Genomic DNA, 23,245 nt, shown 5'->3' with positions numbered 1-23,245 from the left:
ATCCAAGGCTGCTTTTGTGTACAGTTGAGTAGTTGCCACAGACACCATATAGCCCACAAAGCGTAAGATATTTATTATCTGGCCCTTTGTAGAAAACAGTTTGTCGACCACAGCTCTATAGGAAGAACGAAGTACACATATACACCAATCTGAAGAGTTCTTTAAGATGTCACCGTCCCCCCTCCACCCCCACCAAATGTAAAGGCCTTTAATGGCAAGTCTAAGAAATCAACGTTCAGTTTTCTTTCAAAGTTTTCACTTTTCTGGAACTTGCAATTTTATGGTTCATTTTTATTTCATGACACAGTCTCTTTGAAACATACACTTCTGTTTCTTAGTTAAGGAAAATTAAAGTTTATTTTGCTTGAAGATGTTTCTGAGAATTTTGCAACATCCTTTGAGATAATTTGAAACTGTACGAAACCAGCTTTGGGAAGGGCGGCCTTTGAGAGCTCCCAAGTGGATAGAATGTTGTTTGAGTGTCACACAGCTGGCCAGTTCAGATGATTTTTGACTCAGGGCACAGAGGTGTTGAGTGGGCTTACTTTAGCACTTGCTTTTCTTCATAGATGAATTGTCTTTTCTTCCTGCTTATCATTCCCTCCAAATGACTAAATACATACGGTGTTTCGGAACATTTTGTTTGGTGTATTATTTAAAGAAAAAAAAAGATGACAGAAATGTTGATTGTCTTAATGTACATATATGCTCAGCAGCATTTCTCAGTAGATGCATTTTTCCTGAACTTATTGAAAGAGACCAACCTGTGTCTAGCTCATGCCTTTGTGAAAGAAAGCCTCAGAGGTCATAACTCCGACTGCCTTTTCTTTATGTAGGGTAATAAAGCCAAAGGCCTACAGGAACATTCCCTGAGTGTGGATCTGGACAGCTCCATGTCTAGCACGTTAAGTAACACCAGCAAAGTAAGCACATTTCTCTTTATTTGACATTCTGAAGAAAGCAGCAAATAGACCTTGCTTATCTCCTTTTGGAGCCCTGGTGGCACAGTGGTTAAGAGCTTGGCTGCTAACCAAAAAGTCGACAGTTCAAATCTACCAGCTGCTCCTTGGAAACCCTATGGGGCAGTTCTACTGTGTCCTGTAGGGTCGCTATGCAGTGAAATCGACTCAATGGCACTGGGTTTGGTTTGGTTTTTGGTATCTCCTACCTACAGGGCCCTATCAGAAGGAACAAAAGAAGCCTAATACCTCTAATCATGAAAAGTTTGGTACTTCGAGACTTCTTGGCAGGGGCAGGGGGTCGATCAGGGAGTTCTACCATCACCTAGAAGTTGTACATAACAAAGCAGATGGCCTTTCCATAAACAAAGAATCAAGATCACTACTTTAGATAACTAGAATGTAATTTATCACAGAGTAGCCAATGGATTTTTTTTTTTTCTCAAGCAGATTTTCTAGTGTTAAAAATAATTAAAATTGGAAAAACCTCAAAAGTGGGCTTATGCATTCAGAGAAGTATGGACTTAACTTCCTGAAACTTTACCACTAACTGGCTCTAAGATCATAAGTAACATCACTGTTTTTGTAAATAAGCAACCAGGCTTCACCCCTAGTGTCTGCTGCCAAGCACAGTTTGTGATAATGAGTAAGAAAAAAGCTAACAGTTCTTTTTGGTCTTTGGTAACAAGTCAGTGTCTATGCCCTTGTCTTTTTTTTTAACTTTGCTTTCTAGATATTTGAGCATACTTAAATCTGGTTAGTTTTACCTTTTAACTACCAAGAAGTTGGTTTGGGGTTTTGTGCTGGAAGTTCAGCTTTCCCTTCTGCTATCAGAGCACTGTCTGATGTTAAGAGTGAGAGGGTTTTTGTGGAGGCAAGCGCCATACCAAAGGATCTGTTTAAGTTCTTCTGAGATCACTCCTAGACATGTGGCTTTCAAAGTTTTCAGACCAATAGTAAGAAACACATTTAACATTGTGATAATAGTTAACACACACATACATATTGACGTAAACACATGAAATTAGGATAAAAATGTCATAAAACAATATTAACTGTAAAAACGTGATACACACTGGTATTTTCTGTTTTATTTTAAAAAGCTCATGGCAAGCCATTAAATTGGCTTCACTACCTACTAAATTGGGTTATAAACTGCAGTTTGAGAAACACTGCCTTAGATGAGTGCTTCTCAGATTTCGGAGTCCTGGATTGTGCAAACAGTTAACATGCTGGACCGCTAACCAAACAAAAGATTGGAGGTTTGAGTCTACCCAGAGGTGCCTTGGAAGAAAGACTTAGTGATCTACTTAAAAAAAATCAGTCACTGAAAACCCTATAGTGTGCAGTTCTACTCTGACACAAACAGGGCCCTCGTGAGTTGAAGTTGATTTTGATGGCAACTTGTCTCTCAAATTTTAATGTACATCTTTAAAAGGTTAAAATGCAGATTCTGTTTTAGTAGGCCTGGGGTGAAGCAGGAAATGCTCCATTTCTAACAAGTTCCTCCAAGATGATGCTGATGATACTGATCTGCAGACCCATTTTGGGCAGCAAGGCCCCAGATATCAGTCTTATGAATGTGATCTTCTAAGCTCAAATCTAGTGGAACATAGCATTATCCATCCTTCCATCTACTGCACATTGATTCAACTCTGTAATTCATTTCAAATTTGAAAATGTTATGCTATATCTGTTATATACAGAAGAATGAGACAGAGCCTCTGCACTGTAGAGGTTTATCTCGTAGGGCAGGCATCAAGTACAATATGGTAGGAGCTGAGAGGGTTAAAAATAAGAGATAGGTGGTAACTTAGAGGTCAGAGAGGCAAGGGAAAGGAGAGTATTTTGGGGCAGTTGGAACCTGGAAATCTTTGATGAGGGGAGAATGATGCTTTTGAGTTGAGTCTTGATAAATGAAGGAATTGTACCTGTGGAATTAGGCAGGGAAGAAGACATTCCAGATAGATCAGTGTAAATAAAGACACCGTGAAGAAATTCATGTCATACATGTGACTTTTTCAGTAAACATAGAAAATTTTTTTCCAAGCCACAAATCTAGGAATATACACACATCTTGAGTTTTGAAGGTAATTCTAAAAGAAATACAGCTTTTGAGAAGCCATCTGTGTGAACTATGGTGTGTATCTTTATGTATACTTTTTTACTATCTTTCCTTTTATAATCCTGAAGATTCAGAAACTATTGAAAAGAAATGCTATTTTATGTAATAGTATCTCTTCTAATAAATCGATCATCTAGAAGTTGCAAGGAAGCTGAACATCTGAGTGGCCCTTTCAGTTAACCAATTAAGCTAAGGGTTAGCACTTTCATATAGTTTGGAGAGAAATTAATGAGAAATAAGATAACGGATTTGCAGAATGAGGATTGTTTGCTGTGATATATTGTCTCAGACAAATTTTTTAAATCCTTGAATTAAAAGGATCTTTGGGACCATAAACTCCTGAAAAAGAAAAATTTCAGTTATGTTTAAAGTAATTAACATTTCACAGTATGTTGGAAATTGAGCTTTTCCTATCTAATTCCTACAAAATTAAATGTATATAACTTCTTCTTTTAAGTAAACATAAATTTAATTTCTTAAAATTAAAATCCTCAGTACCTAAAAGACACTCAACTATTTATTGACTGAATAGATGAAATTTAGACTCTCCAGTCCTTCACTGAGTACATTTATTCCTTTTTACTCTGTGCATGTTGATTTATTTACCCCTTCTAGCATTTTCGGTACAGACAAGCTGGTGCCATTCCCCTTATTTTATATATGTATTTTTTTAAGAAAAATAATATTGACCACTAACTGTGTGCTAGGTGCAGTGCTAAGCATCAGTTTGCAAGAGTGATAGTAATCATTCATTATTTTGAAACAAAGTTTCTTGAAACCGTACAGTATTAAAATAGTTATTCTCCACAAATATTTGAGTGCCCACTCAATAATCATTGAGTACCTGATAAAAACAGTAACTTATATTTGTATAGCATTTTACAGTGTACAAAGTACTTTCAGTTGTATTATCTTGCTTAATCCTTAAAATCCGGTGAGATAAACTTTCACTATATACTTTTTCCACCACTCATCAGTTTGTCCTACTGTGGCGGCTTGCATGTTGCTGTGATGCTGGAAGCTATACCACTGTTATTTCAAATACCAGCAGGGTCACCCATGGTGGACAGGTTTCAGCAGAGCTTCCAGACTAAGACAGACTAGGAAGAAGGACCTGGCAATCTACTTCTAAAAAAATTGGCCAGTGAAAACCTTATGAATAGCAATGTAACATTGTCTGATATAGTGCCGGAAGATGAACCCCTCAGGCTGGAAGGCACTCATAATATCACTGGGGAAGAGCTGCCTCCTCAAAGTAGAAATGACCTTAATGACGTATGGATGGAGTAAAGCTTTCAGGACCTTCATTTACTGATGTGGCGCAACTCAAAATGAGAAGAAATGGTTGCAAACGTCTGTTAATATTTGGAATGTGGAGTGTACAAAGTATGAATCTAGGAAAATTGCAAGTCATCAGAAATGAAATGGAATGCATAAAGATCGATATCCTAGGCATTAGTGAGGTGAAAGAGACTGGTATTGGTCATTTTGAATCAATCATATAGTCTACCATGCCGAGAATGACAAATCGAAGAGGAATGGCATTGCCTTCATTGTCAAAAAGAACATTTCAAGATCTATCCTAAAGTACAACACTGTCAGTGATGGGATGATATCCATATACCTACAAGAAAGACCAGTTAATACAACTATTATTCAAATTTATACACCAACTACTAAAGCCAAAGATGAAGAAATTGAAGATTTTTACCGACTTCCGCAATCCAAAATTGATCACATATGCAATTAAGATGCATTGATAATTACTGGTGATTGGAATGTGCAAGTTGGAAACAAAGATGAAGGATCAGTAGTTGGAAAATATGGCCTCAGTGATAGAAATGACGCAGGAGATTGTGTGGTAGAATTTTGCAAGACCAATGACTTCTTCGTTGCAAATACCTTTTTTCAACAGAATAAACATCAATCGTGCATGTGGTCCTTGCCAGATGGGATACACAGGAATCAGATCAACTATACCTGTGGAAAGAAATGATGGAAAAGCTCAATATCATCAGTCATAATAAGGCCAGGTGCCAACTGTGGAACAGACTATCAATTGCTCATATGCAAGTTCGAGTTTAAGCTAAAGAAAATTAAAACAAGTCCATGAGAGCCAAAATATGACCTTGAGTGTATACCGCCTGAAGTTGGAGACCGTCTTGACACACTGAACACTAATGACCGAAGACCAGATGAGTTGTGGGATGACGTCAAGGATATCATACAAGAAGAAAACAAAAGGTCGTTGAGAAGAAAGAAAAGACCAAAATGGATGTCAGAAGAGACTCTGAAACTTACTCTTGAATGTTGAGTAGCTATAGCGAAAGGAAGAAATGATGAAGTAAAAGAGCTGAACAGAAGATTTCAAAGGGTGGCTCTAGAAGACAAAGTATTATAATGAAATGTGCAAAGTCTTGGAGTTAGAAAACCAAAAGGGAAGAACACGCTTGGCATTTCTCGAGCTGAAAGAACTGAAGAAAAAAATTCAAGCGTTGAGTTGCATTATTGAAGGATTCTATGGGCAAAATAATGAACGATACAGGAAGCATCAAAAGAAGATGGAAGGAATACACAGTCACTGTACCAAAAAGATTTCATCAATGTTCAGCCATTTCAGAAGGTTGCATATGATCAAGAACCAGTGGTGTTGAAGGAAGAAGTCTAAGCTGCAGTGAAGACATTGGCGAAAAACAAGATTCCAGGAATTGATGGAATACCAATCGTGGTGTTTAAACAAATGGAGGCAACGCTGGAAGCACTCACTCTTCTATGCCAAGAAATTTGGAAGACAGCTACCTGGCCAGCTTACTGGAAGAGATCCATATTTGCACCCACTCCAAAGAAAGGTGACCCAACAGAATGGAGGAATTATCGAACAATATCATTAATACCACATGCAAGTAAAATTTTGCTGAAGATCATTCAAAAGTGGTTGCGGCAATACATTGACAGGGAACTGCCAGAAATTCAAACTGGATTCAGAAGAGGACATGGAATGAGGGATATAAATGCTGATGTTGGATGGATTATGGCTGAAAGCAGAGAATACCAGAAGGATGCATACCTGTGCTTTGTTGACTATGTAAAGTCAAATGACTGTGTGGATCATAACAAATTATGGATAACATGGGAAGAATGGGAATTCCAGAACACTTAATTGTGCTCATGAGGAACCTGTGCATAGACCATGAGGCATTCATTTGAACAGAACAAGGGGAAACTGCATGGTTTGAAGTCAAAGGTGTGTGTCAGGGTTGTATCCTTTCACCATACCTATTCAAGCTGTATGCTGAGCAAATAATCTGAGAAACTGGATTATATGAAGAAGAATACGGCATCAAGATTGGAGGAAGACTCATTAACAACCTGCAGCATGCAGATGACAAAACCTTGCTGAAAGTGAAGAGGACTTGAAGCACTTACTGATGAAGATCAAAGACTACAGCCTTCAGTATGGATTAAAGCTCAACATAAAGAAAACAAAAATCCTCAAAACTGGACTAATAAGCAGCATCATGATAAATGGAGAAAATATTGAAGATGTCAAGGATTTCATTTCACTTGGATCTGTAATCGACGTCCGTGGAAGCGGTGGTCAAGAAATGAAACGACATATTGAGTTGGGCAAATCTGCTGCAAAAGACCTCTTTAAAGTGTAAAAAAGCAAAGATATCACTTTGAGGACTAGTGTATGCCTGACCCAAGCTATAGTGTTTTCAATGGCTTCCTATACATGCAAAAATTGGATAATGAATAAGGAAGATTGAAGAGGAACTGATGCCTTTGAATTATAGTGTATTGGTGAAGAGTATTGAATGTACTATGGACTGTCAGAAGAACAAACAAATCTGCCTTGGAAGAAGTACAGCCAGAATGCTTCTTAGAAGTGAGGATGGTGAGACTTCATCTCACGTACTTTGGACATGTTATCAGAAGGGACCAGTCCCTGGAAAAGGACATCATGCTTGGTAAGGTAGAGGGTCAGCGAAAAAGAGGAAAACCGTTGACGGATTGACGCAGTGGCTGCAACAATGGGCTCAAACATACCAATGGTTGTGAGAATGGCACAAGACCTGGCAATGTTTTATTCTTTTGTACATAGGGTCGCTATGAGTTGGAACCGACTCAACAGCACCTAACAACATCAAATATACCTTTTATAGATGAGGAAATTGAGATGCAGAAAGAAGTTATGTGATTTGCCCCGAGCTGAAGGCAGTAAGTACCTAGAAAGAGATTTCCCATATTCTAAGAGTATAGTATGGGATATAGTTTTAACCTCAAGTTTACCAAGTTAGATCAAATTCAGAGAGCCTTAAAATGGTTATAAAATGGGTATAAAATCTATGAGCGTACTTTGGAGAGAGAAAAAAACTTCTTGGTTTGTTTAAACAGTGGAGACCAGTTAAAAAGCAGTACAGGGCAAACAGTTAATATGCTTGGTTACTAACTGTAAGATTGGAGGTTTGAATCCCCGCAGAGGTGCTTCGGTGATCTACTTCTGAAAAATTGACAACCCTGTGGAGCACAGTTCTGCTCTGACACATGAGTTGGAGTTGACTCAAAAGCAACTGGTTTTTATAAGCAGTACTAAAGAGTTTAATTTCTAGAGAGAGGGAATTCTTTATGGTTGTGTTTAGAACAGTTGTATACTATGACTAATGTCTTTCACACTTGCATTTGTGTAGTTTTTTTTTAATTTATCCAGCAAACTTGCATCTTGTTTTTGACAGTTAGGCTTTTAATGGTCTTTCATTTCCTTGTGTTTTTGGTGGCCCCTAAATAGCATTGTTGTAATCAGAAGGAGAATCAGAAGCGTTTACAGACTGAAATGTTTTCCTGCACTGGGGTGGTTGTTTTTTTGTTGTGTGCCATTGAGTGGATTCTGACTCAGTGATGCCATAGAACAGAGTAGAACTGCCGCATAGTATTTCCTAGGCTGTGATGTGAATCTTTATGGGAGCAGATTGCCAGGTCTTTTTTCTCTCAGAGCTGCTGGTGGGTATGAACCACTGACCTTTGGGTTAGCAGCCAAACCCTTAACCGTTGTGCTACAAGTCTCCTGGGATTAGAGATGTGGAAATCCTCTAATTTCCACTATGGTATGTCTGACCTGCTATCTGTTTGCTGCCAGGAGCCATCTGTGTGTGAGAAGGAGGCCTTGCCCGTGTCTGAGAACTCCTTCAAGATGCTCGGCTCCTCGGATGACCTCTCCAGTGACTCGGAGAGCCGTCTCCTTGAAGAGCCTGCTCAGCTCTCACCCCAGCAGGGCTTCCGAAGGCGAGCCAACACCCTGAGCCATTTACCCATGGAAAGTCAGGAGCCTCTGGAACCTGCTGAGGTGTCTCCAGGGGTCTCGCAAAGGAAACTTACGAGGTATCACTCAGTGAGCACAGAGACACCTCACGAACGAAAGTAAGATTTGTTCAAAATGTTAATGTGTTGTATAAATAGCTGGGGCATATCTGTGACTAACCAGGTATGTGCATCCCAAGTATGTTTGTTGGGTGAAAGAGAAACCTGAGGCAGGTTTTACTGGGAGCAGTGACATGTCCCTTCCCATGTAGATGTAAGAGAGACTTGTTACTTACAAGACTTGTACTTACAAGTAACAAGTACAAGTACCAAGTACAAATACTATGAGGAAACAGGTAAAAGTGAGCAAAAATGTACTTAAAATGTATAATATTTATCCCTCAAACAATACAGGAGGCATTATTGGCTTTGGAACCTAGCTGCTGGCTTTGAGGAGAGGTATTGACGTGGTGAGAAGACTATAGTCTGTTCTTTAGAAAATGTGGAACAGACCTGCTATAAGATGCAGGTGCAATGACCGTGCCCAACAGAGCATGAGAGGCATTCAGGATACACAGTGACATGGACGCCTGTAATAGACTCAGTGACCTTGGGTTCTGGACCCAGCTTTGTCATGAACTAGTGGCAACCGGGGCAAATTTGCTTACCTTCTCTATTTGACAATATTGAAGTAGGTGTTTCCTAAAGTCTCTCCCAGTATGAAGAATTCTGGATTCTTCTAACAAGAAGTTGTCGTGGTCTAAAAAGCAGTTAGAATTTTCTGGTTATAGAGATGGGTAAGCAATACAGTGGCAGAAGTTGTCCCTGTTCCTCCTAGGCATCATGGCAATTTGGCCATGATAAGTTCCAGAGACTGCAAATCGACACACAATTATCTTTAAAAATAACTTTAAAAACTCTTGAAAATCCCCCACCTTACCCAGCAACATGAGTTAGGGCTACACCTATGTACAGTCACTGGAAACCACCAGACATACGTGTCCGTGAAGTTCATACATGGGTAGTGGAGAGTCTGTGTAGAGGTGTTTGAAGTGTTTTGAGTGAAGATACGGCAATTATTAACAGTCCTGGGAAGATGTACTAGAGCCTCTGGGCTTTGTCTTCCATCAGCCACTGAAAGTAGTTTACTGATGGTTCTTTGGGATTTGGCTGGATAACTATGATCACAAAAGCAGGACTTAGTTCAGAAGCTAACATTTGATAAGTATGACATTTCAGAGACAAGCATAGTTCGGCTGAAGTTTTATGAGGTTCTTATGTTTCCTAAGACCCTGTATTAAAGCTACTTCTATTTTGCTTTACTACTGCGTAACATAAATGACATAACATAAAATGACTGTCTATAAAATTTTTGAGCCGTGTTTTGGCATAAATTTATTATTTTTTATAAAAATATCCCTGTAGTTAGTTATAACGACAAAAATGTTGTTCATAAACCCATCTTACATGTATCAATATGCCTGCAAGGCTAAACCTCTATGCTAATTTACTTTTCGAACCTTCTAATGTGCTCCCGTCAGAGCTGTCATTATTACCCAATTACAATGATTTTTTGAATCACATGGTTTCATCTGCACATGTTACAAGCATGTGCTGTTATTTTCATTGCTGCTGGTGTTTTTATAGTTGCTGGTTTTGTCAAATTTTCTGGTATTTTAGCTACAATATTGTGGTAATTAGCCTTTGTAAACCTGTATCAATAACTTTTTTGAGAATGACATGGTAATTAAAGGAAAAGAAAGTGATATACAGGAATTATGATTTACAAGTAACATTAGTACAAAAAACATTACTAAGGATTCTGTGGTTTGGAACAGGAGGAGATCCATGGGGGGAGGGGTGACACCATGAGTTACTGCACTGAGTGACACCATCTCTAGTGACGCCACTGTTCCCACTCCTATTGCTGGCATTTCCAGAGATTGTGGAAACATTCCTTTTTGGAGAGTACTAGTTCTCTTGCCAGGTCTGCTGTTTCACACAAGCCAGAGGTGGTAGGGAATTAGTATTCCTGCTAATCCATTTCCCTTTTTCCCTAAGAATGCAGCTTCATAATGGATCATGCCGGACATAGGTGATGAGAGGGTAGAGAAATGTCTTGTCTGTCTGTCTCTCTTATATGAATGGTCCATTTTTCTTTCCTCCCAACTGTAAATCTTTTTTTGTTTACCTACAGGAAACAAGACATTGAAACTCAGGGCAGGATGTTCATTTCAAAGAGAGTGATGCATTCTAAAGTCTCTGGATTTTCTTTTGTTTTTGTTTATTTTTTATTTTTCCTGTCATGTCTTAAAAAGGGAGTACAGGTAGTCCCCGACTTAGGACGTAGTAGAGTTTCAACAAACTGCACTACACTGTCTTTTTTTTTTGGTTCATATTATTGTTAGTAATATGTACTACATACAATGTTAAAATATACCTGTAAGTTTTTATGTAATGTTTCCAACCCCCAAAGACAAATAAAGATTGGCTTTATAAGGGTACTGATAATAAAAGGCAATAATAATGAAAACTTAAAAAAAAAAAAAAAATGAAGTATTTGACTTACGTCAGAACTGACTTAGGAAAGAGTCATTGGAACGAAAACTTGTCATAAGTCGGACTACCCGTAGAGGAAAAAGTACTATTAGGAGCATAGACATGTGGGAAATAATAACAACCTTTCATCTACTCTCCTTTCTGCTGAAAGCTTACCTTTGCCAGCGAGACGGTTGGGATGTGGAAGAGAAGTAAAAAGAAATTCTCTAACTCTGATAGTTTGTATTGAAATAACGAGACAAAAGCAGTTGTGCCCATTTTCCTTCTCTTCCCTCCAGGTTTACCCCTCAGCGTTTCTCCCCTTTCTCTTTTCCCCTCTAATCCTCCGTGCTTTCTCTCGAATTGCTATCTAGTGTGAATCATCCAGCTGCTGGCGAGTCTAAAAGTGGCTCAGGTCAGTCTTCATCTCCTGCTCCTCCACCTCGCCTTAATCCCTCCGCCTCCTCGCCAAATTTTTTTAAGTACCTAAAACATAACTCAAGTGGAGAACAAAGTGGGAATGCTGTGCCAAAGAGGTGAGCACACTGCATGGCAAGTTCACTGTCGTTTGTCTTGCCGGAAGTTTACACCAGAGAGGATGTGCTGAATGGAGGGAGAGTCCATGCAGAGAAGCTGGAACCACTGTTCATGCGTGTGCGTTTGTGTGTGTTTGTTTTTGCTTTTATTATTTTCAGTTTGTCATTGAGCTGACTTAATTTTACAAGTAATTTTTCTCAAAAGTATTATGAGAACAAGTCTTGATGACGGGCTATTTCTCTATACTTTTTTTACGTTCCCTTGCCTCCACACATCCACTCACAGGTTAACAACAACTGTGTTTGATCATGGAGGTCTCTGGGTGGTGCAAACGGTTAACATGCTCGGTTACTAACCAAAAGGATGGAGGTTGGAGTCCACCCAGAAGTGTTCTGGAAGAAAGGCCTAGAGATCTACTTCTGAAAAATCAGCCATTGAAAACCTGTGGGAGCACAGTTCTACTCTGACACACATGGGGTCGCCATGAGTTGGAATCGACTCCATGGCAATTGGTGCTTGTGCCATATACATTGGAATTTGTGCCATATCAGAAACTTCCTGATTAACATAGGGAAATTATTTCTGGTTAAAAGGAAGAGTGATTTGAAAGATAGACTGATGTTTTTGTTTTTTAAATTAATTCATTGATTCCATTAATTTAAAATAGAATTTTATTGACTGAACACGAAAGTTAAATCTCATTTATAAACTATTTCCAGTTTAGTTCTTAGCGTTAGAACTAAAATGTTCTTTATTTTGTAGTTTATATTTTATACTTTGTGTGTTTATATTTCTTTATCCTAAACTCTTTTTTCAACCATACTCTCAGCATCTCCTACCGTAATGCCCTGCGGAAAAAACTTCATTCTTCTTCCTCTGTGCCAAATTTTCTAAAATTTCTGGCTCCTGTAGATGAAAATAACACCTCTGACTTTATGAACACGAAAAGGTAGGGCTTAATTTAGATATATTAAGCCTAGGCATTGTAAGTGTTGAATTATTGATAGATAATACAGGGATTTTTTTTAGCTGTTCTGTTGCCACTTTAAAAATCATTTTACCTAAGTCTGTTGTATCTTCTTTCTTATAATTTTTTCTTACTGGGTGTCATTTAAAATTGTGTAGTCTGCCTCTTCAGTTTTGACAAGGATTAGTTAATTAACGTGGTATTGTTATCTTCAGAAGACTAAGGAAAGTCTTAACCAGATCTCCGAAGTGGTAGCAGTGCTTCTGGATAGTGAGCATGTGGCTGTCATAAGTAAGTCAGGATGTCTGACCTTTAAGTTCAGGAGATTGCTTAATTGTGTATATATAGTCAGGTGTGAATTACAAGGACTTCCCCAAGTTGGCCTGTGCACAGGAAGAAAATGAATAATTAGATTGTATATGTATATACTAGATATATGTATATGTATATATACTTCGTTTTGTCGTGTTACGCACACACATGCGCACACACGCGCACACGCGCGCGCACACACACACACACACACACGGACGTAGATACTTTGTTTTGTCTCTTTTAAAATACGAATGGTAACAATCCTCATCGGCAAGTGACCACGTGACTGTTGCCTTCCTTGATGGCTCCGTGTAATTGACCAGGAATCTTCCTCACTGTTGGGTGGCAAACCATGGCGATGTAGGCCTATGTTGAGGAAATATTCCCACACGCAGACTAGTGCAGACTAGACCCCGGTGACAGCGCCCCCTTTAAGTAGTTCCTGTTCCCTAAAGTGGCCCCAGGAGAGGCCTCATTGGAAGCGAGTGGTCTGTGGCCCACAGTTCTCTGTCCTTCATAGTAGAAGCAGTCCTTCCGGGGTGTTGACCCACTGTGAACTTGACTTAAATCTAGTGATTAATTATGTTTGTTTATACAAGAAACATTTATAATTTAGTGCTTTGTTTAAAACAAAAACAAAAACCAACCAAACCAACCCAGTGATGTGTCTCCACCAGTCACAAGTCATTTATCCTGTAATTTTAGGGACTTTGAAACCAAAGCAAACCACCCAGGCGATGCCAGTGGGACCCCTGTGAAGACACGAAGACATTCGTGGAGGCAGCAGATCTTTCTCCGAGTGGCGACCCCACAGAAAGCGTGTGATTCTCCTAGCAGATATGAAGGTAAGGCTCTGCCAAAATGAACCCGCTAGATTCGGCCCCGAGTTTTTCCTGTAACAAAAGTACACCCAGTGGAAGAAGAAGTAAAATGAGATATTGAGTCAAAGCCATTCCCTGAGTAAGAAGCTCTCAAGACAATGCCTGTAACAATTTCCAGAAGATTCCCACATTCCGAGTAAACCTGCAATAGGACTCAGCTGTTTACAACACCTGTGCTGACGATGGTGCCTCTGCTGAGCTTATGTGACCTCTCATCCACCCTGCCATGGGGATGTTTTAGAGGTTCAGCCTGGTGTCCCCCACTTCTTTCTTTCCCTTCCCTTGTGTTTCTAAGCTTGTCTGTATTCCCCTCCCTGCTAGCTAAGTGAACTTTTACACACAGACCTCAGCATAGGGTGGCCTTAGAGGCACCTCAGCACCCAGACCTCTGGCCACAGTTATTATCGGTCAGTCGGGTGTCATGGGAGATCATCTTGTGCCCTTGTATCCCTCTGTGCCACCCAAAAAAATATAGAATGTGCTGTAGTCTATTCTTAGGCCTTTCTATATTGAGTTATGACAAAAAATGAGATTAAATTGCAGTTCTCTTGACTGTAATTTAGATTGTTTCTCTGCCCAGTGATATCATAAACTTTCAACAGCAAGTATTTCCTTTTCTTAATGTTCTTTAACCAGATAACATTTTTTTTCCTTAAAAAAAGCAAAATAGTAGAATTCCAAAGATTTCTTGAGGTTCTCAGATTGCATAAGTGCCAGTTCACTCTTATCCCTGGACATATTTCATTGCATCTCGTAGGAAGTCAAAAACCAGTGGCCTGTGAGTCAGTTCTGACTCATGGTGACCCCATATGTGTCAGAGTAGAAATGTGTTCCATAGAGTTTGTAGTGGCTGCTTTTTTGGAAGTAGATTGCCAGACCTTTCTTCCGAGATGCCTCTGGGTAGACACAAACCTCTAGCCTTTTGGTTTGCAACCATTTGTTTAACCATCAGCTTAACTGTACCACTCAAACACTCTCTCTTAGGAAGTAGCACAGTCTAATCCAGGAGTTTCAGACTAGGTTCCAGGAAGCTGCCACAGGGGAGGGGGCACTGTCGGAGGAGCCCTTCCTCTTTCTTTACCCTCCCCTCTTCTTCTTTCCCCTCTCTTGATCCTTCGGCCTTTCCACTTCCCTCTCTCCCTTCACCTCTCTTCCCTTCCTCTCCCCCTCCCCTCTTATTCTCTCTGCCTCTCCTGGGTCTCCATAATATTTAATTTTCAAAATGAATCCTCTGCCAAATTAAACAGGAGCCTAGTTTTGATCACGGTTTTGGCTCAGCTAACTTGGTGATGTCAATCACATCACTTCATTTACTCTTAGTTCCTTCAATAGTATAATGGTTACGGTAATGTTGATGCTTCCCAGCTCATGGAATTACACTAAGTTAGGAATGGGAAATTAAAACCCTGGCCTTGCAACATTGCAGACAGCTCCCACCGAGGGGCTGCCCACAGCAGGAGGGTGCTGCCAGACCTCCATGGTACCCCATGGGGAGGGACTGAAGGCAAGAGAAGCAGAGGGCAGGGAGCAGAGGGACTTTCACATCATAGGGGTTGGGGGGTGACTTTATACTGGAAATGTTCACGTCACTGATTTTCTTTTCAATCTCATCAGTTTTGATCACTTTTAAATAAAATGTCAGTAGTGACATTATGGCGCCTCTGGATGGTACAAAAGGTTAATACACTCGGCTGCTAAACAAAAAGTTGGATGTTCAAGTCCACCCAGAGGTGCCTCAAAAGAAAGCCCTGGTGATCTACTTCTGAAAAATCAGCCACTGAAAACCCTATGGAGCACAGTTCTACTCTGACACACGTAGGGTTGCCATGAGTTGGAATCGACTCAGTGGCAACTGGTTTTAATGACATTATGTCCCCTTAATCTCAACCAGGTTGTCAGTAGGCATAATTAATATATTATAGATGAGAGTTTAGACAGCTTGTTCCTATTCACAGCTCATAAGTGGAAAAGCTGAGATTTGAATGCAGATTCCTAAGTCTGTGCTTTTGACTACCACAAACATCAGAGAGCTCTGCTCCTCCTTTTGGAGGAGGTTGCCCTGAATGAACTCTATATTCCTTCCCTAACTTGACCTTTGTGACTACCTCGACCCTACAATGCTGAGGAGGCCAGCTCCCTGCTTTCCTACCAGTTAGAGAGTGAGCCTGGGGGTTTCTGCCCGATGAACGTTTAAATACTGTTTTGAGTACTATTTTGAGCACTGTTTCCAGCAGGGGAGATGGATGATACCAAGCACTCCCCTTCTCGGTTCCCCAAAGACCATGTCACTCAAGGTTTGTGGTACAGACCAGAGCCCCACAGCAGAGGGATCTGCTCAGTGCACCAAACTCTGGGGCAACAACTCATTATCACACCTCATTTGCTGCTAACCTGTGGGCCTTTGCACTGGCTGTTCCCTCTGCCTGGAATACTCTTACCCCAGAGAACGCCCGTGCCTACTCCTCACCTCCTGCAGATCGTTGTTTAAAATCTCCTTTTCACGGAGGCCTCTCCTGGCCACTCTGTTTCAGATTCCACCTGCCCTCCCCCTACCAGGTCTTTCTAATCTCCTTATCCTGATTTTTTCCCATAGCACTTATCTCCTTGTAACATACTCTAAAATTTACTTATTCACTATCTTCATCATCAATCTCCTCCAGTTCACACAGGCTTTATGACTTTTAAAGAAAGGCAAGTAAATCGCTCAGATTCTTACAAACTTAGTATTTGTTTGTGATTTCTTAAGTCCCTCCTGTGCCTCTTGTTTCCCCATAGGTGCATGTCCGTTTTGTTCTCTCAGAATTAAATGCTGTTTGAATTTCTGGTTTGTATTTTAGGTACTGTGTGTATGTGCGAGAGAGAGAGAAGAGAAATAAAAGCATGTAAGACTCTGAATTGCTATAATGATAATAACAATAGTGATGATGATGATGGTGATAAACAATACTTATGCCCTTTATTATATGACAGACACTATGCTAAGTACTGTACGTGGATTCTTTCCTTTAATTTCCAGTCAACCTTATGAAAGTCAGCATTTTTATCATGCCCATTTTACAGATGAGGAAACAGAGGCTTGCAGAGGTTAAAATCGCTTTCCCTAGATCATAGAGCTAGTGAGAGATTGCGGCAGGACTTGAGCTCATGGGTCTGTGCTCCAAGCTCAGCTTTGAACTGCACACAGTCCTGGAACTGTGGCTAGACATGCATGGCGTGGCCCCGTGGGTGTGGACCCAAGTGTGTGCTTCCTGTTCTGGAGCTCCTTCCCACAGGATGTTCCCACGTTGGCATCTGTGTTGGACATGCATTCTCAGTCTATCCACGTGTCTCTTTGTTGGTTATAGGCACCAACACAGAATAGAAAACATGTTTCTGGACTTGGCTGAATCAGTAGTCCCTCTCTCCCTCCATGTTGGCATTGGGACTGATGTAGAGGGGATGGAGATTGATTTTTTAAATCTTTCTTTGAATTTTCTTCTCCACAATCAGACATCTTAGTTCTCTACCATTGTCTGCTCCCCATCCTCTGGGCACAGAGATGCCAGAGCATCCCGGCATTGTCTGGGACCACTTTAATCCCCACGGTCAGTACATAAATCATTTCCTCCAGTTCCTAGTCAGCCTTATGAGAGTCAGCATTTTTATTATACCCCTTTTACAGATGAGGAAGTGGAGGCTCAGAGAGGTTAAAATCTCTTTCCTCAGGTCACAGAGCTAGTGGGAGACAGCAGCAGGATTTGAGCTTGTGGTCTGAATTAGAGGAAATAATTCATGTATAGCACTTAGTATAGTGCTTGCCATATAATAAAGGCATGATAAGTGTTTATTATTAATATACCAACTCAGAGTCTAAAATGCTTTTATTTTTCTTCTCTCTCTTGCACACGTGCACAGAATACCTAGAATCCCAATCCAGATCTGAGAGACCTCCAGATCCTCAGACAATTTAGGGACCTGAGGTAATAAATTATTTGGAGTGTCTGGTTATGTTAAACAGTTAACACACTCGGCTGCTAACCAAAAGGTTAGAGGTTCCAGTCCATCTAGATGGAGGCATCTTAGGAGAAAGGCCTGGTGATCTACTGCCCCTCAAAAAAAAAAAACTGGCCATCGAAAACCCTATGGAGCGCAGTTCTACTCTGACACACATGGGTCTCCAGGGGTTGGAGTCGACTCAACAGCAACTTATTTTTTTGTTTGTTTATTTTTTGAGGTTTGTTTCCCCAGAGATCCCTGGTTTGGCCTGTCCGTCCCTAGCAGGATATGTACTGTGTAGAGACAGTATAAGATCCGTAGTGGATGGTCCCGGGGCGGTGGAGGAATCTGCAGCCGGTGGACTCAGCAAGTTCACTTCTGACTTTGGCATGAAAGACAGCAACAAAGTATGCTTGTAAGAAATACTTACAAACAGTGCCTTTTAGAACCTGTCTCAGAAGCTCAAAATGTTTTATGTGTGACTATTTTGCATTTACATTCTGGCAGTACAAGCTTTAATTAAACGGCAGGCAATCTCATAGTGTCCTTCAAGGGGAGAAGTGAGGCACAGATAATTCTACTGTCCCATCCATTCCATCCCACCTTGAAAATACTGAAGAAAATAAAAAAAAAATCTGTAATTTAAAAAACTGTGGTCTTTGCCTAGCAATAAGGATACTAGTGAAAGTTGGAGAAATAGAATTTTCTGTAATTTTTGGGTTCTGATTTTTAGAGATTGGCTGAACAATGGAGAGAAGGACGTTAGTGAGTAAGGCATGTGGACCAGACAAAATATAAGGTAAAAAGAGAGGAAGATAGCAGGTCAGGCAGTGTAGATGGAAGTGGAGAGATTAGACTGGGTAAATATTGTCTCAAAGAAAGTGAACCTGCCATTTACTCAGGGATGTGTAACTGTTGCTATGCACAGAATCCTTGGGAAACAATTAAGATGCAACAATCTGAATTTTATATTTTGGAAACATGCCTGAGGTAGGTAGGAAATTGATTCCTATTTAGAAGTTTATGTAGATATGTCTAGTAAGACCTGGGAAAGCATCCTCGAATTCCAGGTGTTTTTGTTTGTTTGTTTAAATTCAACAGAGACCAGTTGGTTTCTTCTAAGAATTCCAGCTTTAAGTTAGTGAAGTCTAGGAATCCAGTTGCTATCAAATGGACTTCCACTCATGGTGACTCCATGTGTGTCAGAGTAGAACTGTGCTGTATAGGGTTTTCAATGGCTAATTTTGGGGAGGTAGATTGCCAGGCCTTTCTTCTGAGTCACCTCTGGGTGGACTCAAACTTCCAGCCTTTCAGTTAGCAGCTGAGCACATTAACTGTTTGGCCCACCAGGGTCTCTGAAGTCTGGGGGGATGGTTTTAATTCTCAGTCTCAGAGGGGTGGGTCTCTGCTCATCTGGTAGGGCAGGTATACAGCAAGTGCTATCGTGAAGGGAAACTATGGAATAAAGACAGGAATCGTCACCTTTTTACTTGAAGACTTGGCAAGACAAAACATTTTTATAATAAAATGAGCAGACATGTTATAAAATAGAATGGTAATAGCTACATAGTTGTTTAAATTTAAAGCAGAAGGTTTCAGAGATGCTGTAAGTTTGTGGTGGCTACTTATGGCTGTTACCTCAGACCCCCTAGGGAAGTATATTCTTTGTGTTATGGGGTCTTTGGGCAAAAAGTTTGTGAGGCACTGAGTATGTGAAAGGACAGTACTCGTTAAACTATAAATTTGATAACCAGTTACCATCAAGTCAACTCTTGACTCATGACGTCTCCATGTGTGTCAGAGTAGAACTGTGCTCCATAGGGTTTTCAGTGGCTGGTTTCTCAGAAGTAAATCTCCAGGCCTTTCTTCTTCTTCTTTTTTGTATTGTTGTAATTAAATGAAGTTTACATTTGAAGTTAGTCTCCCATACAGAATTTTTTTTTTTTTGCATACATTGTTATGAGCCCCAACTGGTCACCCCATTCTGCGACAGCACACTCCTCCCCTCCGCCCCTGATTCCCCATGAACATTCAACCAGCTCCTAACTCTCTCTGCCTTTCCATCTCACCTCTGGACAGAAGCCACCCCTTTGGTCTCTTGTATCTACTTGTCTAAGAGGCACATTCTTCGCAAGTATCACTTTATGTCCCACAGTCCAGTCCAATCCCTGTCTGAAGAGTTGGCCTCGGAAATTGTTTTAGTTCTGGGGTGATGGAGATCCAGGGGCCATGCTTTCCGGGGCGCCTCCAGTCTTAGTCAGGTCATTAAGTCTGGTCTTCTTACTAGAATTTGAGTTCCGTATCCCATCGTTCTACTGCTCCATCAGGGACCCTCTGTTGTGTTCCCTGTCAGGATGTTCATTGGTGGTAGCCAGGCACCATCTAGTTCTTCTGGTCTCAGGCTGATGAAGTCTCTGTTTTATGTGGCCCATTCTGTCTCTTGGGCCAATACTTTCCTTGTGTCTTTGGTGTTCTTCATTCTCCTTTACTCTTAAGTGGTTGGGACCAATTGATGCATCTTAGATGGCCGCTTGCAAGCTTTTAAGACCCCAGACATCACTCACCAAAGTAGGATGCAGAACATTTTCGTAATAAGGTTTGTTATGCCAATTGACATAGACGTCCCTTGAAAGCATGGTCCCCAGACCCCGCATCCCTGCTACTCTGTCTCTCTAAGTATTTGACTGTATTGGGGAAACTTTTTAGCTTTGGTTTAGTCCAATTGTGCTGGCTTCCCCTGTAGTGTGTGCTGTCCTTCCCTTCACCTAAGATGATTCTTATCTACTATCTAGTTAGTGAATAACCCTCACCCTCCTTCCCCACCCCCATAACCATCAAAGAATGTTTTCTTCTGTTTTTAAACCTTTTCTTGAGTTCTTACAATAGTGGTCTTATACAGCAGTATTTGTCCTTCTGTGCCTGACTAAATTCACTCAGCATAATAAGTTCTAGCTTCCACCAAGTTATATGATGTTTCACAGCTTCATCATTCTTCCTTATCGTTGTGTAATATTCCATTGTATGGATATACCATAGTTTATTTATCCATTCGTCCATTGATGGGCACTTAGGTTGCTTCCATCTTTTGGCTATTGTGAACAGTGCTGCGATGAGCATGGGTGTGCATATATCTATTCGTGTGATGGCTCTTGTTTCTCTAGGATATATTCCAAGGAGCAGGATAGCTGGATTGTATGGTACTTCTATTTCTAGCTTTTTAAGGAAGCGCCAAATCGATTTCCAAAGTGGTTGTACCATTTTACATTCCTACCAACAGTGTATAAGTGTTCCAGTTTCTCACAGTCTCTCCAGCATTTGTTATTTTGTGTTTTTTGGATTAATGCTAGCCTTGTTGGGGTGAGATGATATCTCATTGTAGTTTTGATCTGCATTTCTCTAATGGCTAATGATCACGAGCACTTCTTCATGTGTCTGCTAGCGGCCTGAATATCTTCTTTCGTGAAATGCCTGTTCATATCCTTTGTCCAGGCCTTTCTTCTGAGGTGCCTCTGGGTGAACCCAAACCACTGACATTTCTGTTAGCAGCTGAGCACATTAACTGTTTGCACCACCCAGGAACTCCATAAATTTGATAGAGGGTAGTGTTAACTGGGAGTACTGTTAGTTCTGTTACATGGCAAAGCTGCTGATGGTTGAGTGTGTTTAACACCGCATTTGGAGGGCATAGTTGAGACAGACATAACTGTTCCTCTGAGAAGAGAATAATGATGCTTGTATTTGTCCGATAACCCTTTCTCATATACAAACCATTCTTGCTTTTGATCCAACCATCGGCCTGTAAGGAAGGTAAAGCAGGTAGAGTTATTCTCAGTCCTCAGATGAAGAAGTGAGGACACCTGTAGATTAAGTGCCTTGCTCCAGGTCAGGGTTTAGAGCAGCACTTCACAAACTTTTCACGTGCGAGGAGTCCTCTGGAGATCTTGCTAAAAGGCAGATTCTGATTCAGTAGGTCTGAGTGCGTCCTGAGGTTCTGCATTTCTCACGAGCTCCCCAGTGATGCAAATACTGCTGGTCCAGAGACCACACTTTGAGTAGCAAGGACTTAGAATAAGTGACCACAAGTAAATCCAACCCAGACCTCTAGTCCTAGGCTGGGACTCATTCCATTAGACTGCTGTACATCTCTGCAGATGGACCAGAATGGATCACCCAAGTATCTCAGGCCTCAAATAAATCTGGGTCATCAGTGATATTTTTTGAAGAACTATTATATGGGACCATCACCAGTCTGTCAGTTTGCCTTGCTGTGGTGGCTTGCTTGTTGCTATGATGCTGGAAGTTATGCTGTCAGTATTTCAAATACAGCACTATCACCCAGGGTGGACAGGTTTCAGTGGAGCTTCCAGACTAAGACATACTAGGAAGAAAGGTCTGTCAGTCTACTTCCTAAAATTAGCCAGTGAAAACCCTATGAATCACAATAGAATATTGCACTATATACTCCTGGAAGATGAGCCCTCCCGGTTGGAAGTCTCTCAAAATACAACGTAGCTGCAGCAATGGACTCGAGCATACCGATGATCGTGAAGATGGTGCAGGACTAGGCAACGTTTCATTCTGTTGTACACGGGGTCACTAAGAGTTAGAGCCGACTGGACAGCAACCAACAACTGCTTGTGAAGAGTTGTGCTGCCTGGAGAAACTAAGAGCCAGTGCAATGGGGGAAATGCAGTGATAAGAAACGTGAATAGGTATTGTTATGGACTGAATTGTATCCCCCCAAGATATCTATCAACTTAACTAGTACATGATTCTCACTTTTGTGTGATTGTCCACCATTTTGTCATCTGATGTGATTTTCCTGTATTGTAAATCCTGCCTCTATGATATTAATAAGGTGGGATTAGCAGCAGTAATGTTAATGAAGCAGGACTCAATCTACAAGATTAAGTTGTGTCTTAAGTCACTCTCTTTTGAGATATAAAAAAGAGAAGCGAGCAGAGAAACAGGGGACCCATCCTGCCAAGAAACAAGAGCCAGGCGAATAGGACGTCCTTTGGACCCAAGGTACCTACACTGAGAAGCTCTTCAACCGATGGATGACAAGAATTTTCCTCCAGAGCTGACAGAGAGAAAGCCTTCCCCTAATTTCTGTTATAGCAGCACTAGATGACTAAGACAGGTATGAAGTTAAATTTAGTAATGTGCCAGATGAAACTAAACATATGGTGCTTTGCCTCTTTCCCTCCATTTTATTTTCCAGGGAAGCTTTGTCTCCTCAGTAGCACCAAGGGCACAGAAAGTGCAGGAATTTGTTTTCTTAGCCAAGGACTCTAACCTAATTGTCAGGTCTGCAAAAATGCTGAAAATCAACTTCTGATTTAGATATTTGGTAGTGGAAATACTCCATACTTTCCCCTCTTAGTGTATCATAGAAAAGATAGTTCTTTGTTGTTAAAACATAATTTTTTAGGCAGCTCCCTGATTTTGGAATGGGGAAAAATCCTTTCATTTACCTCTGTGTGCCAGGGAATAATTTTAGTTGTGGTCTAATACCTTTCATTGTAAGCATTTCAGATTACATTGTGCATTTACAGATTTTACCAACAATAGAAGCTTTCAGACTTTACATCTCTTGTTTGTGTAAAAAAAAAAAAAAAAAAAAACCATACAAACCCCTTCTAATATA

The 23,245-nt window shown here is 40.6% G+C and overlaps 1 protein-coding gene across 6 annotated transcripts in view; it reads left to right on the top strand.

The window, feature by feature from the left end:
- TBC1D1 (TBC1 domain family member 1) overlaps positions 1-23,245 on the top strand; it is a 276,672-nt gene that overhangs the window by 151,178 nt on the left and 102,249 nt on the right. For 3 of the 6 annotated variants that reach the window (XM_023738964.1, XM_023738960.1, XM_023738961.1), the window contains 5 exons: positions 837-923; positions 8,222-8,502; positions 11,295-11,456; positions 12,287-12,406; positions 13,445-13,584. In XM_023738964.1, coding sequence (XP_023594732.1) covers positions 837-923; positions 8,222-8,502; positions 11,295-11,456; positions 12,287-12,406; positions 13,445-13,584 — 790 coding nt within the window. Of the gene's footprint in view, positions 1-836; positions 924-8,221; positions 8,503-11,294; positions 11,457-11,497; positions 11,575-12,286; positions 12,407-13,444; positions 13,585-23,245 lie in introns of those variants that run through there. The other 3 variants (XM_023738962.1, XM_023738963.1, XM_023738965.1) reach the window with 3 other exon arrangements.

This window comes from Trichechus manatus, unplaced genomic scaffold, assembly GCF_000243295.1.
Source record: "Trichechus manatus latirostris isolate Lorelei unplaced genomic scaffold, TriManLat1.0 scaffold00126, whole genome shotgun sequence".
In the NCBI taxonomy this organism is placed as follows: Eukaryota; Metazoa; Chordata; class Mammalia; order Sirenia; family Trichechidae; genus Trichechus; species Trichechus manatus.
The sequence above is the reverse complement of the archived record's forward strand: the minus strand, read 5'-3'. Positions and strand labels throughout refer to the sequence as shown.